Genomic DNA, 21,455 nt, shown 5'->3' with positions numbered 1-21,455 from the left:
AACCAGCAAAGTCTGGATTCAAACCCAGGACCCCCCGACCCCAACCCCAGTTCCACCTCTCCACTGCACCAGCCTCTGCTGGGAAGGACTCATCCAGGTGAGTGCCCTTGAAATGAGGACTTTGGTTCCCTAGGCGAGGAACCTGGGGGCAGTAGGTGGGGCGGGGGGCTGGGCCCTCACCTGGGGGAGCCCGCCCTAGCCCCGCCCCTCCCGGGCGGAGCCGCCTCGTCCACCAATCAGAGGGCGCTGGGGGCGGGCCGGGGGAGCGCTCGGGCCCCGGCCCGCAGTTCGAGCGGCGAGAGCGCTCGTCGACGCGACGCCGGGGCCGAGGGGAGCGAGCCGGCGCCTCAGTGTCCTTCCCCTCCCCACCCGTCGCCTGGCCGCCTTCTCGCCGCGGCCGGACCGGAATTATGTGATCCCGGAAGTTCCGGCGCCATTGCTGTGTGGGATAAACAGTAATGGCGGAGGCTGCAGCTCCCGGAACAACAGCCACACCATCAGGAGCAGGAGCGGCAGCGGCGGCGGCGGCAGCGGCCTCCCCCACCCCTATCCCCGCAGTCACCTCGCTGTCCCCGGGGGCGGGGGGCGGGGGAGGCGGCAGCGACGGCGGCGGCGGCGGCGGCTGGACTAAGCAGGTCACCTGCAGGTGAGACGCAGCGCTGCCGGCGCCGGGCGCGGGGAGGGGACCGAGACCGCGGGGGAAGGGGGCGGGCTGCCGGGCTGCCGGGCCGCCGGGCGGGGGCGGGCGGAGGTGGGAAGCGAGCCGGCGTTGCGGTCCCCGCGGTCGCCGCGCTGCGTCAACCCCCGCCGGCCGCCGAGGCCCGGGCGCGCGGCCCCGCTGCGGAGCCGCCGCACCGCCCGCCGCCTCCCCGCACCGGGCCGAGCGGCGCGCGCGGGGCGAGAGGTGGGCTGACTCCTCCCTCCTTTTATTGTCGCCGACCCCCCCCACCCCAACCCCCGGCCTGCGAACTCGCCGGTTCCCAAAGGGGGTTTGGCGGTGTGGCCCGGAGCCCGCATCCCCGCAGCCCTGCCGGGCCGGGGATCGCCGCCGCGGGCCCGCGGGCGAGAAGTGGGGCCCGACCGCCGGCCCTGCCGCGGTGTCATCCGTTTGTAACGTCTTCCCGGGTCTCGGGCCCCGCCCGGAGCGGGGAGCTTTTGTGATTTCTCCTTTTGTGTGTTACCGAGCTGGGCGGTTCTGAGCTTTGTCTCCGAACCGAGTGCCGGCCCTGGGGGTCCTCTCCACCGCCTTAGGTGTTTACGAGCTGGCATTCCCGTTCCCCCCACCCTGGCTGGAAGATGTCTTATTTTCAAGTCCACGCGTCTTAAGGGAGTCGGGGAGCTCGTCGCTCCGCAGGGAGACGGATTTTGTTTGGGGTTTGGGATGTCAGATGAACGTATTTGAAAAAAATAAGTGATTAGTAGAGGACGGTTATGCGGACGGTGTGGCTGTGCGTCTAAGATAAGGGCATTTAATTGGATGTCGTACTTGAGTTTTTTTCTTAAGTGATCAGTAAGCGACTAGAAGCTTTTGTTTTTCTGTCGGTTGAAAAATCAGTTGAAACGCCGTTATTCACCTAGGGGGGTAGTTTATATGCAGATATCAATACTTCAAAATATTTTTTAATATACAGAACTCACTGTCCTGGTATTAGCAGGGGTGAAGCGTTCTCAGTGCTTAATATGATACATTTAAGATGACATGAATGGTAAGCTTAATTATTTTCAATAACGGGATAGAGAAAGCATAAAAGCTGTTTCAGGTAGTTTTTTTCAGTCATCTGTAGATCTGAAGTATCCCAAAGAATGAGAATTTTAAAATTCCTACTCATGGAACCAGGTCTTTGAGTCTTTTATTTCTGTTTTCTCTGCAATGCTGCAATTGCTTTATATGTGCTAGCTGAATCTTTTAAAATAGTGTAACCTTTATATTTCTGAATTTTCTAGTCTTTAACCCTGCAGTTCCAATTTGCATGCACTGAGAATAATCGTCCTTTAATATATGGATTCTTTAAGAACTCCATGCAGTGCCTTAATTTTATCAATACACACCGACTCTAATCTCAGTTATTGTTTGGCTTTGAATACCCATCACTAGCTTGACATTACTTTATATTACTTGTCTCATTATTATCCTGTTGTGTCTGTGTCTGAGCTCAACTCATGTCTGCAGAGAAAGCATTGTCCCTTCTGCACTTTACTTTCCTCTCTGTTAGAAACTTTTCCCTGATCTACTTCCCCTTTTCTAGTTCCTTACCAGTGTCATCAGAATTCAAAACAGCTCACTAGACTGATCAGTTCCTCTTTGCCTACCTTTAGATCTTTGAGTTTCTGAAATATTCTAGATCACTCCAGGACCAGCATGAGTTTCTTGCACATGAACCCTAATAGATTAATATATTTAAGAAATTTACATCATCGAGTAAGCTATTTCTAATAAGCATTTGTATCAGATACAGGGTTAGTTAGACACGCTATTGTTGTTTTTCATATAAAGCAACCTATAGCTTTTACTTGAAACATCAGTAAAAAGTACAGACTAATTGATGTCTTGGATTTTAACACTTGACATTACTTTCAGTTTGTTTTAAATACTAACATGATCTATTAAAAATCTTTCTGCTTTGTCTAGCAGAATACCACATATATATTCATTCATTTATTGTAAACTTTGAGCTTTTTGAGAACAGGGGCCCTATTTTTTTTATCATTGTATCTGTAGGGCTTTATTTGGTGCCTGGTATGTGTAACTTTCTGGGACTAACCTCATTCAGTTATTCTGTAAATAAGTATTTGTGCTTACAGTGGGAGACATAGAGCTAGATGTTGAAGAAAAGGCAGGAATGCATTGTATTATAAATATTTGCTTTGTGTTTGATAGCAAACTCTCCTTTGAAGAGAATTCAAGATAGTGCTGTCTTCTAGTTTGAACCCCTTTCCCCCCTGTATCTAGGAATTTGACTAGCGCTATTTTCTTCAAGGGTATAATCCTTAGAAGTTGTTTGGATGTTGGAAATTTGTTTTTAATTGCTCAGAATCCTCTGCATTTTCTTGTTGGTTAGTCTTTTCTAAATATTTCTCTTAAAAATTCTGTCTCATTTAAAAAAAATCTGTCTCATTGTGTTACTTTAACAGCTTAAAAACCTAGACATAGTTCTCCCAAAGAACTGTGTTATGCTGCCCCCACCAGGCTGTTCTGATAACTTATTAGAGGAGTTCTGTAAAATAGAAATGCTATTGCTTCTAGTTTTCCTGAGTGTGGGGTATTAAAACAATGAAATTGTTTACAACTTGCAAGTTGTAATTTTGAATTTAGACGCTGCTAAGTATTATTTGTACATGTCCTCTAGAAGATAAAAGGCAGAATAAACTCTGGTTCTTAAACACCAGGAATTTACAGTCTGGTTTGAGAAATAGGGAAGCCCAGGGTACATGTACTTGTCAAGAATTAAGTAACAAAGTAAGAAATGTCACAGCAGATTAAGTGATTAACTGCCAACTTACTTAATATTCTGTAATTTCTATTAACAATCCCAGATGCCAGTAATCCCAGAACCCTAACCTATAAGTACTTTGAGGGTCTTGTTTGGTTTTCTTGTACCCTCACAAGCTTTTGGGGTTTCTTGTGTATGTATCTTGGTAAAAGTGCTTCGGTTTCCAAGAGGTACAGCAGTCAGGGATTCTAGTCAGTTGTATTTGTTTTTATTACCCGACAATGTCTGGTTGGCATCATGGAATCTTCACGGCAGAAGGATGCTTAGAAATCCGGTGGCCCAGCCTTTAACAACAAAGGCAAGCTCAGCCTGGACAATGTCATCAAGATGAATTTGGGTGATGGCTTTTGGCGGTGGCATTTAAAAAAGAAAAGTGCTTGTGTCTTGATTGGTTTTGTAACGGGAGAAATTCTTGGAAGAGTTGACATTTTTTCCTCTTTCTGTTGTAACTTACACTATCATGTCATAATCTCTTAGACGTAGAGATGGGTTGGCAAGGAGGGATATCACTGTGAAGACTGAGAGAAAAAAGGCACGAAAAACAAACCAGAAACCCAGACGGTATGTACCAAATGCCCCTGTAAAATGATGCTTAGTATTTGGCAGTAACTAGTTAGGGCTTGTATTCTAGGGTTTCCCTTGATGTCACAGTATCAGGCGATTTTGTGTCTGCTTGAGTTCTTCAGTGCTGCTAGTTCTGGATCGCAGGAGCTTATGCCATTGCTGAATAGTTCTAGTTCTCAGTCATTACATTAAATCACATTTATGATGTAACTTCCCACATGTATTTACTTTGCCAGGAATAGTGCTGGAGGTGATCCTTTGTCTTCTGGTTAAGTTACTCCAGTTGCTTAAAATCTTACGGCATGACATCCAGGTCTTCTTTCCCTGTTGGCTGCCTTAGTCTTTCTTAACTGATTGGTTAAATGTGTACCTTGGAAACAAATGTAGTCAGGGTGTTTGCCTGCAGGGACAGAGGAGAGATGTGGAAATGAACATGAGTACCAGCAAAGATGTTATACAATTGCTACTTACTGAATACATGCTCTTTTTTTTTAAGTTTTAAATCTCAGGGGAAACTAATATTTGTGTAGGTGGTGCTCAGACAGCTTCAAAGTTTGCAGAAAGTTGCCCTATAGTTGTGCAAGTTCAGACCTTGTTAGATTGTTAAGCCTGAAAAAAGTTGAAATTAGGTTAATTACAATTAGTGTTTGACTTCCTGCTACTGTAGTCTTACATTTCAGTATGGACTGAAACCCTTGAGTACTTTAGGATCTTGGTAATTACAGCTCTTCCTATCAAGATGTTACATTTTTTTCTTTCTGTCTTTACATAGAAGGTTTATATTTGCCAGTAATCTGAATAGAACCTTTCACATTTCAGTTTGAAGCAGCCTTCTTCAAGGCTCCTTTAAGTAAATATGATTGAATCTCTTCTCTATACATCATGCAATCCAGTGGACCGACTCTTGTGATCCCATGGACTGTAGCCTACGAGGCTCCTCTGTCATTTGATTTTCCCGGCCAAAATACTGGAATGGGTTGCCATTTCCTACTCCAGGCAAGGTATCTTCCTGACCCAGGTGTCTCCTTTATTGGCAGACTTCATTGGCAGGTGGATTCTTTACCACTTACCAGTGAGCCGCATAGGAAGCACATCCCAGCTGCACATAAATGCACATTTGGGGCAGTTATGACTTGCCAAAATTAAATCTTCATAATTCTGTTCAAGAGAAAGAGACCAAAGTCAGTGATGAGATGATGAGAGGGAGGATGGAGGGGTTGGTGGTGGTTCTACTTATCAGTTATCTACAAAAAATAAGACCCTTATCACTTCCCTGATCTGCCTAGTTACTTCAGATTTCTTCTTGGCCCTGGCCCCATTTTCAGTTTAGTAGGTCTAAGGGAAGGTGTCCAAAATTGCATTTCTAGCTGAAGCTCCAGTCCTTTGGCCACCTGATGCTAAGAGCTGAGTCATTGGAAAAGACCCTGATGCCAGGAAAGATGGAAGGCAAAAGAAGGGGATGGCAGAGGATGAGTTGTTTAGATGGCATTATCGACTCAATGGATGTGAATTTGAGCAAACTTCGGGAGATGGTGGAAGACAAGGGAGCCTGGTGTGCTGCAGTCCACGGGGTCACAGAGGTGGACACGACTTAGTGACAGAACAACAAAGCAAACTCCCAAGTCTGCTTAGAAACTGACTCAAACTCAGTTTTTGGAAATTTCTCCTTAGCTACACATGTTCTCCTGTAAGGCAGAGGAACAAGAGTCTGTCTGTAAATGAAGGACAGAAAGTGATTTCCCTTTACTCATACCTTTGCAACAAATGTTACTTGTGTTCTCACATGTGACTTTTAAAGAATTAAAATGATTTCTCAAAGAATTGAAACACAGTAGTCTGATCTGTTTCAGTTTACACTGTTTCTTATAGATAAAGCTGCAGATAAAGATTATGACTAAAGTTAGTGGTAAAGGAGAAGCTGTAAATTGTAGGAGTGTAAATTGAGAGCAGTGGTCAGACAACCTGTAGAGACAAGATTAAGGATGACCTCCAAGTTTAAATCTAAATTGGTGCCTCTGTCTACAGGCAGCCTTCCTGTGGTACCATTATAGATAATTTTATGATCATATGGTCTAGTTCAACTATCTTTGTGTTCACTTCTCATGTTTGTGTACAAAGAATATAAAAGAATATATTACTAGTTTAGAGTTAGTGCTCATGTGTTAGTGGTAGAATATATTGGCTATGGGGACTTATCAGTGGATAAGACTCCATGCTTCCAATGCAGGGGACCCGGGTTCAATCCCTGGTTGGTGAACTAAGATCTCATGCCAGATCTAAGCCCGCACACTGCACCAAAGACCCAGTGCAACCAAAATACATAGTAATAATAATAAAACAAAAAAGAATGTGTCAGTCATGAGCTGAGTACTGGCTTGTAATCCAACTTGTGGTTCTTTGTCTCACAGGTATTTCATGCATGGGGTTTGTAAGGAAGGAGATAACTGTCGCTACTCACACGACCTCTCTGACAGTCCATATGGTGTAGTGTGCAAGTATTTTCAGCGAGGGTACTGTATTTATGGAGACCGCTGCAGGTAAGAGTTTGTTTCCAATTTAGTTTTGTTCGGGGTGGATGGAGAGGTTGGGAGAAAAAACTGAGAGTAAAACATGAAATTCCAACAGTTTTGTAAATAATCGATTTATAAAGTAATACTGCTGTGTGGCTTGTAGGATCTTAGTTCTCTGACCAGGGATTGAATGTGGGCCATGGCAGTGAAAGCTCTAAGTCCTAACCACAGGACTGGCAGGGAATTCCCTGAATAGTACTTTAAAAAGTGCTCCTTAGGGATGTTCACACATTCTGATAGATAGATCTCCGATCTCTCACTTGTAAAGAATGTATTATTACATTTATAAAATGTGTTTATAATATAGTCCTAAGTTTAAGTAGTGCCTGAGGAGCATGTTGGGCAAACCTAGGGATAAGGTGTGGTGAAGGCATGTTTGTTAATGGTATTTCCTTTTCAAGACCAAGAATAAGGTGCATGTTTGACCAGTTGGGACTGATTTCAGTTCTCTATTAGATTGAATTATGGAGAGAAAATGGGATCATAGGCATTTGGGGTAGTGTTATTAGGTTACTACTTAAGAGGGCTTGTCATTCCAACTAAACTTCCCTAAACCACCTGAGCTTGCAAGACTAAATTATAAGCTGACATTATGGAAAATGCTTTAGCAGTGTCTGGCTTCCTAGAATGGTGGAGAACAAGAGAGGTCAGCTACTAAGTACTCTATCCTTCTTCATTGAATTGGCACCATCGTCTTAGCAAATTGTAATTCAGCAGCAGTGGGTTCTGCTAGCCATTGGGTAGAGCTAGTTTACAAAATACCTAGGAGTATTAGTTTTCTATTGTTGTTAAAGAAATTACCCTGAAATTTGGCAGCTTGGAAACAGTAAATATTTATTATCTCATGGTTGCTGGAGTCTGGAATCTGGGAGTGCCTTAGCTTGGTGGTCCTAGCTCAGGCTCTCAGGAAATTGCAGCCAAGATTTCAGCCAGGCTGCCAGCATCTGCCATCCTCTGCAAGTCTTGAATGGGGGCTGGCGGATCACTTTGAAGATGGCTCACTCATATATCTTGGTCTCTTGCCTGGTGGACATTTCCCTCGGGCTGTGTTAGCGTCCTCACATTAACCTGTGCCCAGAGTAAGTGATTGGAGACAGACCTCAGGGACGAGGCAACAGTGCGTTTTTATGACCTAGTCTCAGGAGTCGCAGGCTGTCACTTCCACTATATTCTGTTTATTACAAGCGAGTCACTAAGTCCAGTGCATGTACAAGGGGAAATAAATTGGGCTCTACCTGTTGAAGGGAGGACCATCACTAGAAAAGATACTTTGATAATGTCCTATCCAGTTTTAGCAGAAAAGAATTGTGTCAGCTATTGGGGTTCAAATGCTTGGAGTTCAAAAGACTAAGAAATTATTGATGAGCAGGATATTGATGTTAGGTTACCTCACGTCTTTTTTACTAGGAAATCTAGTTAAGAGGAGAGAAAAAGGAAAAGAGATTTCTTTCCATGTAGTCTGTCATTTCACCCTCTGCTAAATTTTTGCAGTTTTGTTGGAAAGGAAAAAAATGATACAATGACACTCCCCCAAAAGAAAAAAAACTAAAACTAAATAACCCAGATATGTCTTTTGTAGTCACAATATTAAAGAGGGCAAAAGTTAATCCGTCCTACTGGAAATGAGCGATTGCTCCTTTGTAGTAGGACAGTCCAACTTAATTGTAGGGCAGTTGTGTTCCTTGACCCGGCAGTCAGTTGAGAGACCTTAGTGACTGTAGAGAGAGGAGTTGAACATGGGCGAGAGCGGAGATGGACTCTGAGGGCTGAGCAGAGAGATCGAATATAGACTGTGGACGAGTATGGTTGGTAACAGATCGACCTCTTATTTCGGAAGAGGTGCCCCTCCAATTGGACCGTACAGCTGAAATGTTTGGGAAATAAGGTTAAACTGAAGAAATCCGAGCTGAATCCTAGTTTCTCTTGTGTTAAATCAGCTTATTTTTCAGGGACCTCCGGCCAGCCCCAGCAGCATTCCACGTTCTCCTTGGGACAGCAGTATAGAAGCCCATCTTCCGCATAACCCTGTATTCAGAGTGGGCTTCCTCGTGGGAGACAATTTTAGTTTTCTTTTTAAAGGGTATACAGCTCCCTTTTAGGGAGAACGATCCTGATTTGACCTGGCTTTAGCACTCTCAGGATAAAGTGAAAGGAATTAGAGAAACCTATATCCTAATAGTCTGCCTGAGAGGAAAGTTTGGTGACAATTGTTTGGAACTGGCTGATAAAGGTGATTATTAAGAGCTTGATTATAGAGTAGCTAAGGAAGGAGTCTTATGGGCTTGTTCCAAGACTCTTTCCTTGTTAAAAATAGACTTGGGGGATTAAGCCTACTTTTCACTCTTACTATGTAGGGTTTTGGGGGGTTTTTTTTGAGAAGCATAACATTTTAATAGATGAAATAAATACTCTAGTACATACAAGGTAAAAACTTGACATTGGAGGTGGGGGAAATATCTCTTATGTAGGGATCTTGTTATACAGCCTGACCAATGTCTAGGGATTTCAAATAATTTAACTCCTCATAAAGGCAGCAGTTTATAAATGAAAGATGATACCCTAGATCCAGCAGCTCAGAAATGTTGCTGTATTCATTTTGCATGACGGGGCCGTTATTTAAGTGAGGCCAGTTCTTTGTTGCTCAGGACTGTTGTCCAAGATCTAGCATCCTTGTTGTTCAGTCCTGTCCGACTCTGTGACCCCATGAACTGTAGCACACCAGGCCTCCCTGCCCTTTGCTGTCTTCTAGAGCTTGCTCAATTTCATGTCCATAGAGTTAGTGATGCTATCTAACCATCTCATCCTTTGCCACCCCCTTCTCCTTTTGCCTTCCAATGAGTTGGCTGTTCACATCAGGTGGCCAAAGTATTGGATTTCAACGTCAGTCCTTCCAATAAATATTCAGGGTTGATTTCCTTAGCATCCTTAGTAAGTGCCACAGAACTCCCAGTCATTGTTTCTAAACAACCCACTTGGGAAAGGGACAGGATTGCCTTCTTTGACAACTATGGTTATGGTTGATTTGGAGGGTTTTTTGTTTGTTTTGACTGCACAGCATGCGAGATCTTAGTTCCCCTACCAAGGATTGAACCCTTGCTCCCTACTGTGGAAGCGTGGAGTCCTAACCATTGGACTGCCAGGGAATTCCCCTTTGGAGGAGTTTTCACTGTAGACCTACTGAATCCTATACATTAAAAGCTTAAAAGGCAGATACCAAACCTCATAAGGGTGGGGTGGTGGGCGTTGCAAGCCAACAAGATGGAGAAGTGTGGTTCTTTTGTGTAGAAGAAAAATTAAACTTCCTTCGCTGGAAACTGTATCGGAGTACTCTTTGCAAGATATGAAAGGAAACCACAATATTGGTTTCAATGTTGTCTCAGCATTAATCCCCCATTCAACAGTTTGGCTAAAAAGGATCAGCGATTCTGTGATAATTCATTGAAGAATTAATTTAATAACGTTAACAAAGCCACTGTCATGACTGTGAATCCAGTAGATGTGATTAGCTGGGGCTGGCAGACTTTCAGTATAGGGCCAGAGAATTAGTATTTTTAGCTAGGCAGGCCATATGGTCTCTTGTAGCACAAAAACAACCCTAACATAATACATAAGCTAATAATGTGGCTAGGTTCCAATGAAACTTTTATTTTGGGACACTGAAATTTAATTTCATGTCATGAAACGATCTTTTTTCCCAACATTTAAAAATGTCAAAACAATTCCTAGCTCCGATTGGGTTTGACCTGAGGCCTGTAGTTGGCCAGTTCCTATTCTAAAAGCTCTCTGCTTCACTGAACCATTAGCTTTTAGCAAATTCCTTTCAGAATAGGAGTCTTGCTTTTTCTTTCTTAATTTATTAGTTCTTTCTTGTGCTCTATCTTTCATGGTGCTTACTTAAAATTTTTACTTCAGAAGTATATTTTATACAGATCTACTCTGCACTATTTACAAATGTGAACCTTCTTGCTAATATTCTATGCTATCAAAAATGTTATACCTTGTTGATTCCTTGATAAATTTACCTTAAAAACAAAATGCAATCCTTTCAAAAAAACTTGTAGTGGGACTTGCTAGTGGTCCAGTGTCAGACTTCACACTCCCAATGCAAGGGGCACCTGAGTCTGTTCCTGGTTAGGAAACTAGTTCCCACAAGCTGCAGCTAAGACCCAGCTCAGCCAAATAAATATAAAAAAAAAATACCCAGCTTTGTCATATGTGCCATTTGATAGATGATGATGAGCATTCTAATTCTGTTTTTTAAGTAGATATTTGAGTCATTTAACCTGAAATTCTTCAAATGAATGTGGCAAAGGAGAAAGAACAGAAACTAAAGTATGGGCATTTAAGCTAGTTCTTAGACCCTTTACACATCTTGAGATTTAGTTTTATTCAATACTTTAAAATTTCCTGAAGGCTGTCTTCATTGGTGAAGCTGGCATCTTAATTCCAAAACCTGGGTTCTTTTCTAAGTTAAAGGCTGCGAAAGTAATTGAAATGTGAGGACTGGGGACTAGATTTTAAGGTTCCCGAAAGCTCTAAAACCTCAGAGGAATACTGTTCAGTAGAACTTAATGATAGCATGAAAGCTTTCTATCTGCTGCCCAAAGAAGAAACTGCTAGCTACGTGTGACCACTGAACACTTGAAAATGTAGCTAGTGCAAGGACCAAGGAACTGAGTTTTGAGTGTAAGTGTAAATAGTTAGATACAGCTAATGGTTCTCTGTTTTACAGGGCAGCTTTAGAGTCACATTAGAGCTAGAACACTCAACACATCATCTCTAATATATTTTTGATGATGAAGTGAGACTGTCCAAGTGAAAAAGCATATTCATGATCTTTAGCTTGCATAATTCCAGCCTGGGATAAAATGCACTGGGTTTTTGTGGCTGAACCAGGATACTTAAAGTAGGTTACCTAATGCTTAAGAGTTGAAATAGGAGGGTTTGAGATAATATAATGATAAAAGCCAGCTCAGCAAATGTTTGCCATGTTAAATGTTAGAATGTTAGAATGTTTTATCTTTTAGATGTAAACACAGACATTTGTAACACAGATGACCCATGGTTAGTATTGCCAGTGAATTAATGTCAGGAACCGCTAGATACATACTATACTTTATAGCAGTTTCTGGATTGAGTTAGCCAAAAAGTTGGTTCAGGTTTTTCTGTAAGATGCTATGGAAAAACCGAGATGAACTTGGCCAACCCAATACTACGTTCATCATTAATTTTGTGTGTCTGAGTGAATCTCACAGCCTAAAATATTCGAAGAATTGTGAGGATTTTCTCAAGCAGCAAGGTGCTTCTTGAGGGAAATTTTTTTCTGTATTTGGAGATGAGGTTCAATAATTTTACAGATGACAAGGAATTGGGAAATGTACAGGGTGAGAGTTCAGAAGAGTAGGTGAGTGGATGGATGTAGGAGAAAAGGAAAACACATTGTATATTTTATAAATACTGTTTCTCCCTTTTAACATTGGGAGCATTTTAATTTATGTGTTGGTAAAATGGTTTACATTTTTACTTGTCGGATTTGAGTGTCAACCTTGCTTTGCTTAGTCAGTCAGTTTTGGCTGCATAGTCTTTTTTTTTTTAGTGTAGTTGCCGTGGTAACGATTGTCAGCTCCTGAAACTCCTAATGAGAGTGCAGTTTGAAGGGTAATAGATGGTCTACAGCAGGGGTGGGTGAACTATGGCCTGTAGAGTACATGTGACTGGATGTTGTTTGTGTAAAGTTTTATTGGAACACAAGTCAAATGCACAGCTGTTTAGATAATGCCATGGCTGCTTTGGAACTACAGTTAAAGACGTAAATGGTTGTGACATTGGTGGTTTGACCTGCAGAGCCCTGAATCTGTGTGGCCTTGCTACTCAAACTGGTCCCTGGACCAGTGGCATTGGCATCATGCGGGGACTTATCAGAGACATGCAAAATTAGGGGCTATACTCCAGACTCAGAAATTAGGTATCTGCCTTTTAACAATTTCCCACATGATTCATAGGCACAGTAATTGGAGAAGAACCCAAGGACAGGATTGGGAATGTATATTCCATCTAGATGCTTCTGGTTAGACAGTGATGGCTGACTTTGTAAATTTTCTTTTCTTGTTAAGATATGAACATAGCAAGCCGCTGAAACAGGAAGAAGCAACTGCTACAGATCTAACTGCAAAGTCATCCCTTGCTGCTTCCTCGAGTCTCTCATCAGTTGGACCGACTGTTGATATGAATATGGGCGAAGCTGAGTCAAGAAATTCAAACTTTGCAACTGTAGGAGCCGGTTCAGAAGACTGGGTGAATGCCATCGAGTTTGTTCCGGGGCAGCCCTACTGTGGCCGGAGTGAGTATCTTTGAAGAAAAAAAAAGTTAGAAGGCTGGAGAGTGTTTTATTAGCTGAGTTTTTGCAACTTTCCTGCTTCCAATTTTCATATTTAGCCTAGTCTTAATATTCTTAAATTAGGTTACCTTGAAAAAAAAAACAACAGGTGGAACAAAAGAAACTTCTTGACTTTCAGTAGTAATGAATGTAGAATGTTTTGAAAAATGGACGTTTATCTCCTTTAATTAGTACAGTTGAAATGCATTCAAAAACTTTTTAAAAAGCTTTTTTAAAAAATAAGGCTAATCTTGGAAATATCAGTAGCAAAAGACATTCATTTCTTTCAAGAGTGGGGGGATTAGTTTCAATAGACTATTTTGAGAGTTTCTCTTAAGTTCTTTTTATCCTCTTTAGCGAGACTAGTTCATGTATCTGCCTTCACCATTTCAGACCTTTACCACCCTCTTAAACATTTTTCAGCTGCCCCTTCCTCCGCTGAAGCCCCGCTGCAGGGCTCAGTGACCAAGGAAGACGCAGAGAAGGAGCAAAGTGCAGTGGAGACCAAGAAGCAGCTCTGCCCCTATGCTGCAGTGGGGGAGTGCCGCTATGGGGAGAACTGCGCGTATCTGCACGGAGACGCGTGTGACATGTGCGGGCTCCAGGTCCTCCATCCCGTGGATGCCGCCCAGAGGTCACAGCATATAAAAGTAAGTCAGAAGGAAGCACGCATGCTAACAGGTGTGAGAAATGTCTGCCCTTTCACAGCGCTGTCAGCTCATGTCAAAGAGACATTGGGTGAATCAAATGGTTCTGTTTAAGTGAGAGTGTTTCCCTTCCTGGCCTTCTTGACTGTTTTATCAGGAATTAGGCTTTTAGAACCTCAGATTATGGGCTTTTCTTCCCCCCCCTTTTTCATTCCTTTTTTTAAAACAATGGCTTTTCTGAAATTCAAGTTCTATACAGCTTACTCTTCTAAAATGCATATTTCATTGGTTTTTAATACAGTTGCATAGTTGTTCAACCATGACCACTAAATATCTAATTTAGGACATTTTCATTCTCCCCAGAAAAGAGACTTAATACTCATTAACTCCTTTAGTCTTCATTCTACCTTTCCTCCAGCTCCTGGCAACAACTCATTTACTTTGTGTGTCTCCATGGATTTTTTTGTTTGTTATGGGAATTTCCTATGAATGGAATCATATGTGGCCTTTTGTGACTGGCTAAAACAGTAGCATGTTTTCAGGATTTGTTCATGTTTTAGTGTGTATCCGTACTTTAGTCCTTTTCATGGCTGCATAGTAATCCTCTGGATGGCTGTGTGACATTTTGTTTTTCCATTTGGGTTGTTATACCTTTTGCCCATTAAGAATAATCCCCTGAACACTCATGTATAAAGTTTTGTGGACATACATTTTAATTACCTTAAAATAAGGTTGCTAGGTCATATGGTAACTCTGTGCTTAATATTTTGAGCAACTTTTTCCCAGTGACTGTATCATTTTACGTTCTCAGTAGTAGTGTATGACGGTTTCATACTATGGTTTTAAGCCCATTTATATCTTTTTTGTTTGTTTGTTTGTGAGTATACTGTATTGCAAACCTGATTAGAGGAAATTTTGCTTCTAATCATAATCTCTGTTTAATAAAAATTAATTTGGTTGTGAGGGTGGGGGTGAAGTATGGTATAATAACTAGCATGTTTTTTATAGAATAAAATATGTGTGGTATAATGTTATGTCAATTATACCTCATTTAAAATTAAAAGTATGTGATGTCCACACAGAAACGTGTACATGAATATTCATAGCATTATTCATAATGGCTCCAGAGTGGAAACAACCAAAGTATCTGTCCTCTGGTGAATGGAAAAACTAACTGGTCCCTCCAGTGGAATATTACTGGAGAATATTCCATTACGATGGAATATTACCCAACAATAAAAAGAAATGAGAGTCATATAGTCTACAACATAGATAACCTTGAAAATGTAGTCAACTGAGCAAAACCAGTCACAAACGACCACATATTTTTTATGAAATGCCCTGAATAAGTATATCCACAGATTTGTCATTGCCCAGGACTGAGGGTGTTGAGGGGAAGTGACTACTGTGGATTTGGAGTTTTTCTGGGGTAATGAAAATGTGCTGATACAGACTGAGGTGATGTTTGTACAACTCTGCATGTACTGAAAACCATTTCAGTACTTTGTACTGTACATTGTACTTTGAGTGAATGCATTATATAGTATGACATTATATCTCTCAATACTGTTTTATTTTGAATGTGAAACTTACATGCCTGGCACATAATTGTCATCTAATAAATCTTAGTTTCCTTCACTCTTGTTTTCTGACAGGTGGCAAACTAGAGTCTTAATCCTAATTACATTTTCCATCTAGAAACAAGTACATCAACAAACAGTATGAAAAACAGCCTGTAATGTGGGTAACAAAGGTTGAGTTGCAGGATAGAGAAAACTAGGTAATTCTTTAGCTCTTGACGTTTGAGTCCTCAGAGTTTGACTTGACAGTATTGTGAAGTCCCTCCATCAGCACACCTGTACCGCCTGGTAAACAAAGCTGTTTCTGATGTCATATTGGGAACAGTTCTCTTTTCCGTTGGCTGTTTGACTCTCTGAACAGGAGTTCTTAGCGGTCTGTCGATTCCACGACCTGACTGCCCCTCTCTGTCCACTCTCTAGTCCTGCATCGAGGCCCACGAGAAGGACATGGAGCTCTCGTTCGCGGTGCAGCGCAGCAAGGACATGGTGTGTGGCATCTGCATGGAGGTGGTCTACGAGAAAGCCAGCCCCAGCGAGCGCCGCTTCGGGATTCTCTCCAACTGCAACCACACCTACTGTCTCAAGTGTATTCGCAAGTGGAGGAGTGCTAAGCAATTTGAGAGCAAGATCATAAAGTGAGACTCCTCCCCAATCTTCGTTTGTGCTTTCTATTTTGGGGAAGAATTAGTATCTTGTGCCAACTTTCAGCCAGATGGACCGCATTTAAATGCATGCATTTTATCTCGAAACTGGGGTATTCTTCTAATTGGGAGTTCTTTGTATTTCAGCTAGCTTCTAGATTAGTTGGTATATCTACTTTTATTTGAACGAGGAAAACCCTATGTATCAGTTAGTAGAATCTTCGTGCTTTTTTCTGAGGAGATTGTGTTTAATGGATTAGCCAGTTTAGGCTCAGAGAAGCGTATCTAGCTCTGAATGTATGTTTCCTGGCATTTTACATTTTCCACTTTCCTATTCCATCCATTAAGCTAGCCAATAATCCACCATCCTTTAAAAATTGTTCTCATAACTGAACAAAAACTACATAATCTAAACAGAGCAAAGTTACAAGAAATAAATTTATTTAAATGAAAGAAAAAGGAGTCTGTGTGAAATGTCTTCTTTTTGTTGTTGTTTTTTTTAACCTAAAGTTATTTTTTTAAATGAACTGGCTAGCCATTGAGTTGAACTTACGAAAAAAGGAAATGGTCAGTTGTGTGGAAGCCTTGCAGGAAGTGCCCATTTGCCTTTCAGTTAAGTCTTTAAATCTGGAGGTGACACACCAGGGTGTGTCCTTGAAGGAGAGTGGGCCTGTAAAGGGGAATTTGCATTGCAGCCTGTTCATTGTTTCCCAGGTCCTGCCCAGAATGCCGGATCACATCTAACTTTGTCATTCCAAGTGAGTACTGGGTGGAAGAGAAAGAAGAGAAGCAGAAACTCATTCAGAAATACAAGGAGGCAATGAGGTATGAGCACTGCAGCCTTTTCTCAAGCTAAGATCCCAACGTGTCGCTTGGGCTCACTTTGAAAAGAAACAGTGCTGCATTATACACTCCTACCTCCTTCCTACCCTTTCTTTTACTTCCCAGTACGGTTTGTAACCCCGATGACTTTACCCGGTGTGTATCTTGCTGTAACATGGTCGCTGGGGTGCACGCCCAGGGGCTGTGTTATAATGAAGCCTGCACTGCTGGTATGGCTAACGCCGCAGGAATGGGGTCTGCCTCATCCCGAGTCTGTGTCATAGTTGTCCTACTGTATTCTTCTGTGTGGGCCTTCTCGAAGGTTCTCTCTCTGCTGGATCTGTGATTCTAGGGCTGTTAAACAGCTCGACTTGAACAGTTTCTGGTTCTAGTCAGTGTTTTCATGCGGTAGCACACACATGTTTAAGAACACACCTTGGGGAGGGCTGTTAACAGACGTACCGGTTCTATTCCCTCCCCATTTTAAAGAAACCCTGGATGATAGTCGAATGCAGACCTGAAATCCACCGTGAATAAGGGTTGCGATATTTTCCTTTCCAGCAACAAGGCGTGCAGGTATTTTGATGAAGGCCGTGGGAGCTGCCCATTTGGAGGGAACTGTTTTTACAAGCATGCGTACCCTGATGGCCGTAGAGAGGAGCCACAGAGACAGAAAGTGGGAACATCAAGCAGATACCGGGTAACTCTCACTGTTCTTTTAAAGGAGGGGAAATGCCACACGCTGAGCCTGAGGCCCGCACAGATAGGGGCAGGGGAAGGTGAAGACCCAGGTCTAGGAGGATTAAAGGAGACCAACCTCAGCAGACAGGGAGGGCTGTGAGGAAGAGCTAGAACGCTTAAGGCTCTAGACTTAAACGGTGTGCCGAGTAACCAGCGGGGAGGCGTTGGTAAAGTCGACCCTAACTCAGAAGTCGTGGTTCGTCATGCCCTCTGGTGTGCTGGACGTTTTGCCTTAGAAACCACAGACTAGAAGATGCTGCCCGGCAGTGCCACCCCTATCACGGCCTTGTTTTTTACAGGCCCAACGAAGGAACCACTTCTGGGAGCTCATCGAGGAGCGGGAGAACGGCAACCCTTTCGACGACGAAGAGGAGGTTGTCACCTTTGAGCTGGGCGAGATGTTGCTTATGCTTTTGGCTGCAGGTGGGGACGACGACCTGACAGACTCTGAAGACGAGTGGGACTTGTTTCACGATGAGCTGGAAGATTTTTATGACTTGGATCTATAGCAGCTCGGCGGGGCGAGTGAACTGGTCTGCCGAGCCTCAGACGGCAGCGGGCCTGGGGGGTGGCGGCCGTGCCCGGGCCGCTCTCCTAGGCAGGCCTCTCAACTCCAGGTGCTGTCGTAATCATTTTTACCCAGGGCCTGTCTTCTCACCCCCTCACCTTTCCCCAAGGAGTATGTTGTTTTCTCTGTTCGGAAAAGTTACAAAAATAAATCTGAAAGTTAGTTTTTTTGTAACATGAATTTAACTGTCAGACAGTTAGTGTAGGTTTGTCGCGTCACGTTTTACCACCGGATCCACACAGTTCGAGGGGAGTGTACCTGGATTTCCAGGACTCATTTTGGAGGGCCCCAGGTTCAGAAGTACCCACACTGGCCCCTGCTTTGGGAGTCCAGGAAGTGGGGTGATGGGTGAAGGATCTGAACTGTAGCAAGTAGCCTCCTCCTGCTGTAGACTTGGGAGGCGGGTACTTGGTTTCTGGTAAAATCTGCACATGTGTGTGTTTCTGTCTGGTCCCTGTCCTGTCATCCCTGCCCTGTGCACTCCCGTCCTGTGGTTTTGGTCTTTGTTTCATTGCACACAAGTAATAATACTACTGGGTAACCAGAACCAGGTGTGAATGTATTTGAGATTTTTACTGTCTTTAGCGTGATAGAAAAATTGTGAAAGAACACATATAAAAAGATGGGAGTGGAAGAAAATAATGCAGAGTTGGAAGCTGACTCCCCAAGGCTGATGGACTTGGGATATGTGAGTGTGAGTGCGTGACAAGCTTCCCATCCCTGCATAGATGCAGTGTTTGTAGCCTTAGCGAAAAAACTCAGTTTAGTGGTTTCAGCCTCGTGTGGCAAATAGATCTTAAAGGACAAAGCAGTTTATTGGTAGCTGTTAATAGAGCAGTGCTAGCTCTGTCTGTATAAATAGAGAAATGGGCTTAGCCATAGAAGTGCAAACTTTCTGGTTATCCCATGTATTAACACAACCTAGGGCACGGGTCCACAGTTGTGTTTAATGTTGTATGATCTCCTAGACTTCTCAGTCCAGGCACTTTGACAAACCTTTGTCCTCATTTGAGGCGTTTTTGGTCAGGTTTTTGTGTTCCTTTTTTGTGGGTATTTGCCTCATTCCATCCCCAAGCTTTGCAGCTAGACAGATTCAAAACTACGTTCTAAGCTGTTTCCTGTAATGGAGTCATTGGTTGGCAGTATAGTAAGTCAGGCTTTTCCACTAAAAGGGGAAACAGAGGGTGGTAATCCACAAGATAAGCTAATGTTAAATTGTTAGAAGAATTCCTCGATCGGAAATTTTAGCTTTGCGTTTTGTTGCTCTTTCCTGAAAATAACTTGGAGGTGCCCCGGATGTGTCCATCTACTGCTCTGATGCCTCGGATATCACTCGTTCTTTTCACTTAAAGAAAAAAAGATAAAAGCAAAACTAATTGTTGCGGAGGTCTCTGTATTTTGCAGCTGCCCTTTTGTAAGACGCACTTTTCCCAAATAAAACAATTTTTAAAACCCATGATTTGGCTTCCTGTTTTGTGTAATAGGCCATTCTGAAATGTGCAGATGTCAAAATGTTCTACTTGTTTCTTGCATCGCCTCTTGGATCAGTTCATCCACGAGTCAGATTTCTGTGGACATAGTTTAATTGAGAAAAGTTGACATCTCCTAAAATATCTAGCCTACTGAGAAATGTTTGAGATAGAGGACAACCTTACAAACTGTTTTGTATTTTAGAGTTTGCAAGACTAACCCTTAGGCCTCCTTTCTTGGTCAGAGGCACTGTCAGTTTCTGCTGCCATCCTCTGGTAGTTGAACTTGCTTCGGATCGACAAATAATGGTGTTTTTGTTCCTAATTCTAATTATATACTTTTTTCTTTTTGCCATGTCTTGCCGCTCTCGGGATCCTAGTTCCTTAACTAAGGATTCAACCTGAACCTTCAGCGGTGAAAGTGTATAGTCCTAACCACGGGACTGCCAGGGAATTCCCTATGCGAATTTTTTTTATTAATAAAAACCCACCACTCCCATGGAAGACCTTAAGTAACCTTTTACAGTGCCTATTTGTAAAATAGCTTAATATCTATAATTAAGAGTAAATAATTGTATTGCCTATGTTAATAATCCATGCAGTTTGAAAATGTTTCCTCATCTAGGAATTGTGTGATGGCAACTTAACTGTAGTCCTGATCGTAGCTGGAGATCCACTGAGGAGTCTGTTTCTGGAACCTCCCTTCTGGTGGATCTTCAGCTGAAGCTGCTCCCTTCCCAAAGTACTTAGAATTTGTACTGATGAGGCCTTGCTGGGGACCACACATACTCCCAGAGGAATGCTAGAGAGCCTCGGAGGTGAGGTGGAAGTGGTGGGGATCTAGGGGGGCAGAGAGAGTCTTAAACCTCCAGGTTTTGGTGTCCAAAAAGTAGGAAGAGGCTCCTTAGTAGCTGCCTTGTTGGCATGTTGGTCCATGGTGGGGAGAATGGCTTGGGCATGACCCAGGTGGTGGTAATAGCTGGAGTTCAGGTGGGTTGATGTCTGAAGCAGCTTTTCTTTGTGTCTTTGTGGAAAAGATGGTGGGACTTTATGTATAAGCCAGCCCTTCATTCGTGTTGCTGCCCTGTCCCTGCCTACACTGAGAGAGAACTTCTGTGTGCTTGTTAAAAGGTTGGGGGAATTACTGCTGAAGGTGTGGGGGAGGGAGGAGGGATGCCATCAACAAAGGTATTTGTAGGCAGGCTTGGTTGTGCTCTTGGAATCAAGTCTGCTTTCTGGGTGTGTGGTATGGTTGCAAAGAGCATCTAACTTTTGTGGGCTGGGGAAATGCAAGTGGAAGGGACATGATGTCATCTCCAGGTGGAACGTTTAAGATCCAGCGCATGGTTTTCCTCATTCTCCAATTTTCTAAGGTGATGGATAATATTCCAAGGAAGTGGTGGTTCTGTCAGCCAGGGTCTCTGAGGAGGAGAGGTGGAGTGGGACATTTGGCTCACTTCTAAGGGACATGGGACCCAGCTGTGTATAAGGGGAAGAGCTACTGAGACTTCGAGTGTTTGTGTTGTCACAGCGTCATAGCCTGTCCCATGTTGATCTCATCTGTTTAAAGGAACTGTCATTTTATAAGGAAAACTAAATAAAAGATTAAAGTATTTAAAATACTTTCCAGGCACCTCTATTCTAGGAAATCAAGTAAACTGTAAATTGTAAGGTGATCAAGTTTTTGTACTGATGAACAAATATAGTAAACGATCTTTTAAAATTGATACACAGGTGTACAGATATTAGTAGGAAACACTTTGTTACAAACCTGTTTTTTTTTTGCCTGCTCTTTGATAAATATTACTAATGAAAACATGATATCTTTTCGAATGATATTTTGTACTGACTTTTGTTGTTCAGTTGCTAACTTGTATCTGACTCTTTGCAACCCCATGGACTGCTGCATACCAGGCCTCCCTATCTCTCCCTCACCAACTATGGTGCGTGTTTCCTTTTGGCCATGCCAGGCAGCATGAGCGGGAT

At 42.9% G+C, this 21,455-nt stretch overlaps 1 protein-coding gene across 4 annotated transcripts; it reads left to right on the top strand.

The window, feature by feature from the left end:
• Window positions 1-256: 256 nt before the first annotated feature.
• MKRN1 (makorin ring finger protein 1) lies at window positions 257-19,485 on the top strand. Of its 4 annotated transcripts, XM_065939203.1 has the most exons (9): window positions 257-646; window positions 3,969-4,052; window positions 6,464-6,592; window positions 12,739-12,965; window positions 13,425-13,651; window positions 15,649-15,863; window positions 16,584-16,694; window positions 17,253-17,391; window positions 17,732-19,485. In XM_065939203.1, the coding sequence occupies exons 1-9, from the start codon at window positions 459-461 to the stop codon at window positions 17,939-17,941; spliced, it is 1,530 nt and encodes a 509-aa protein (XP_065795275.1). In that variant the 5' UTR covers window positions 257-458; the 3' UTR covers window positions 17,942-19,485. The 4 variants fall into 4 exon arrangements, with proteins under 4 accessions (XP_065795275.1, XP_065795276.1, XP_065795277.1 ...); XM_065939204.1 differs by lacking the exon at window positions 3,969-4,052; XM_065939205.1 differs by lacking the exons at window positions 3,969-4,052; window positions 6,464-6,592.
• Window positions 19,486-21,455: the final 1,970 nt, after the last annotated feature.

This window comes from Muntiacus reevesi, chromosome 6 (assembly GCF_963930625.1).
Source record: "Muntiacus reevesi chromosome 6, mMunRee1.1, whole genome shotgun sequence".
NCBI lineage: Eukaryota > Metazoa > Chordata > Mammalia > Artiodactyla > Cervidae > Muntiacus > Muntiacus reevesi.
Note: the sequence above shows the minus strand (reverse complement) of the source record. Positions and strands in the feature narration are given on the sequence as shown.

What these genes read in the sequence shown, in the direction of transcription:
- MKRN1 (XM_065939203.1), top strand. Translation starts at nt 459, where the DNA reads ATGGCGGAGGCTGCAGCTCCCGGAACAACAGCCACACCATCAGGAGCA. An exon ending in TTTGAGAGCAAGATCATAAA is followed by an intron (nt 15,864 to 16,583) that starts GTGAGACTCCTC and finishes ATTGTTTCCCAG; the next exon opens with GTCCTGCCCAGAATGCCGGA. An exon ending in AAATACAAGGAGGCAATGAG is followed by an intron (nt 16,695 to 17,252) that starts GTATGAGCACTG and finishes TTTCCTTTCCAG; the next exon opens with CAACAAGGCGTGCAGGTATT.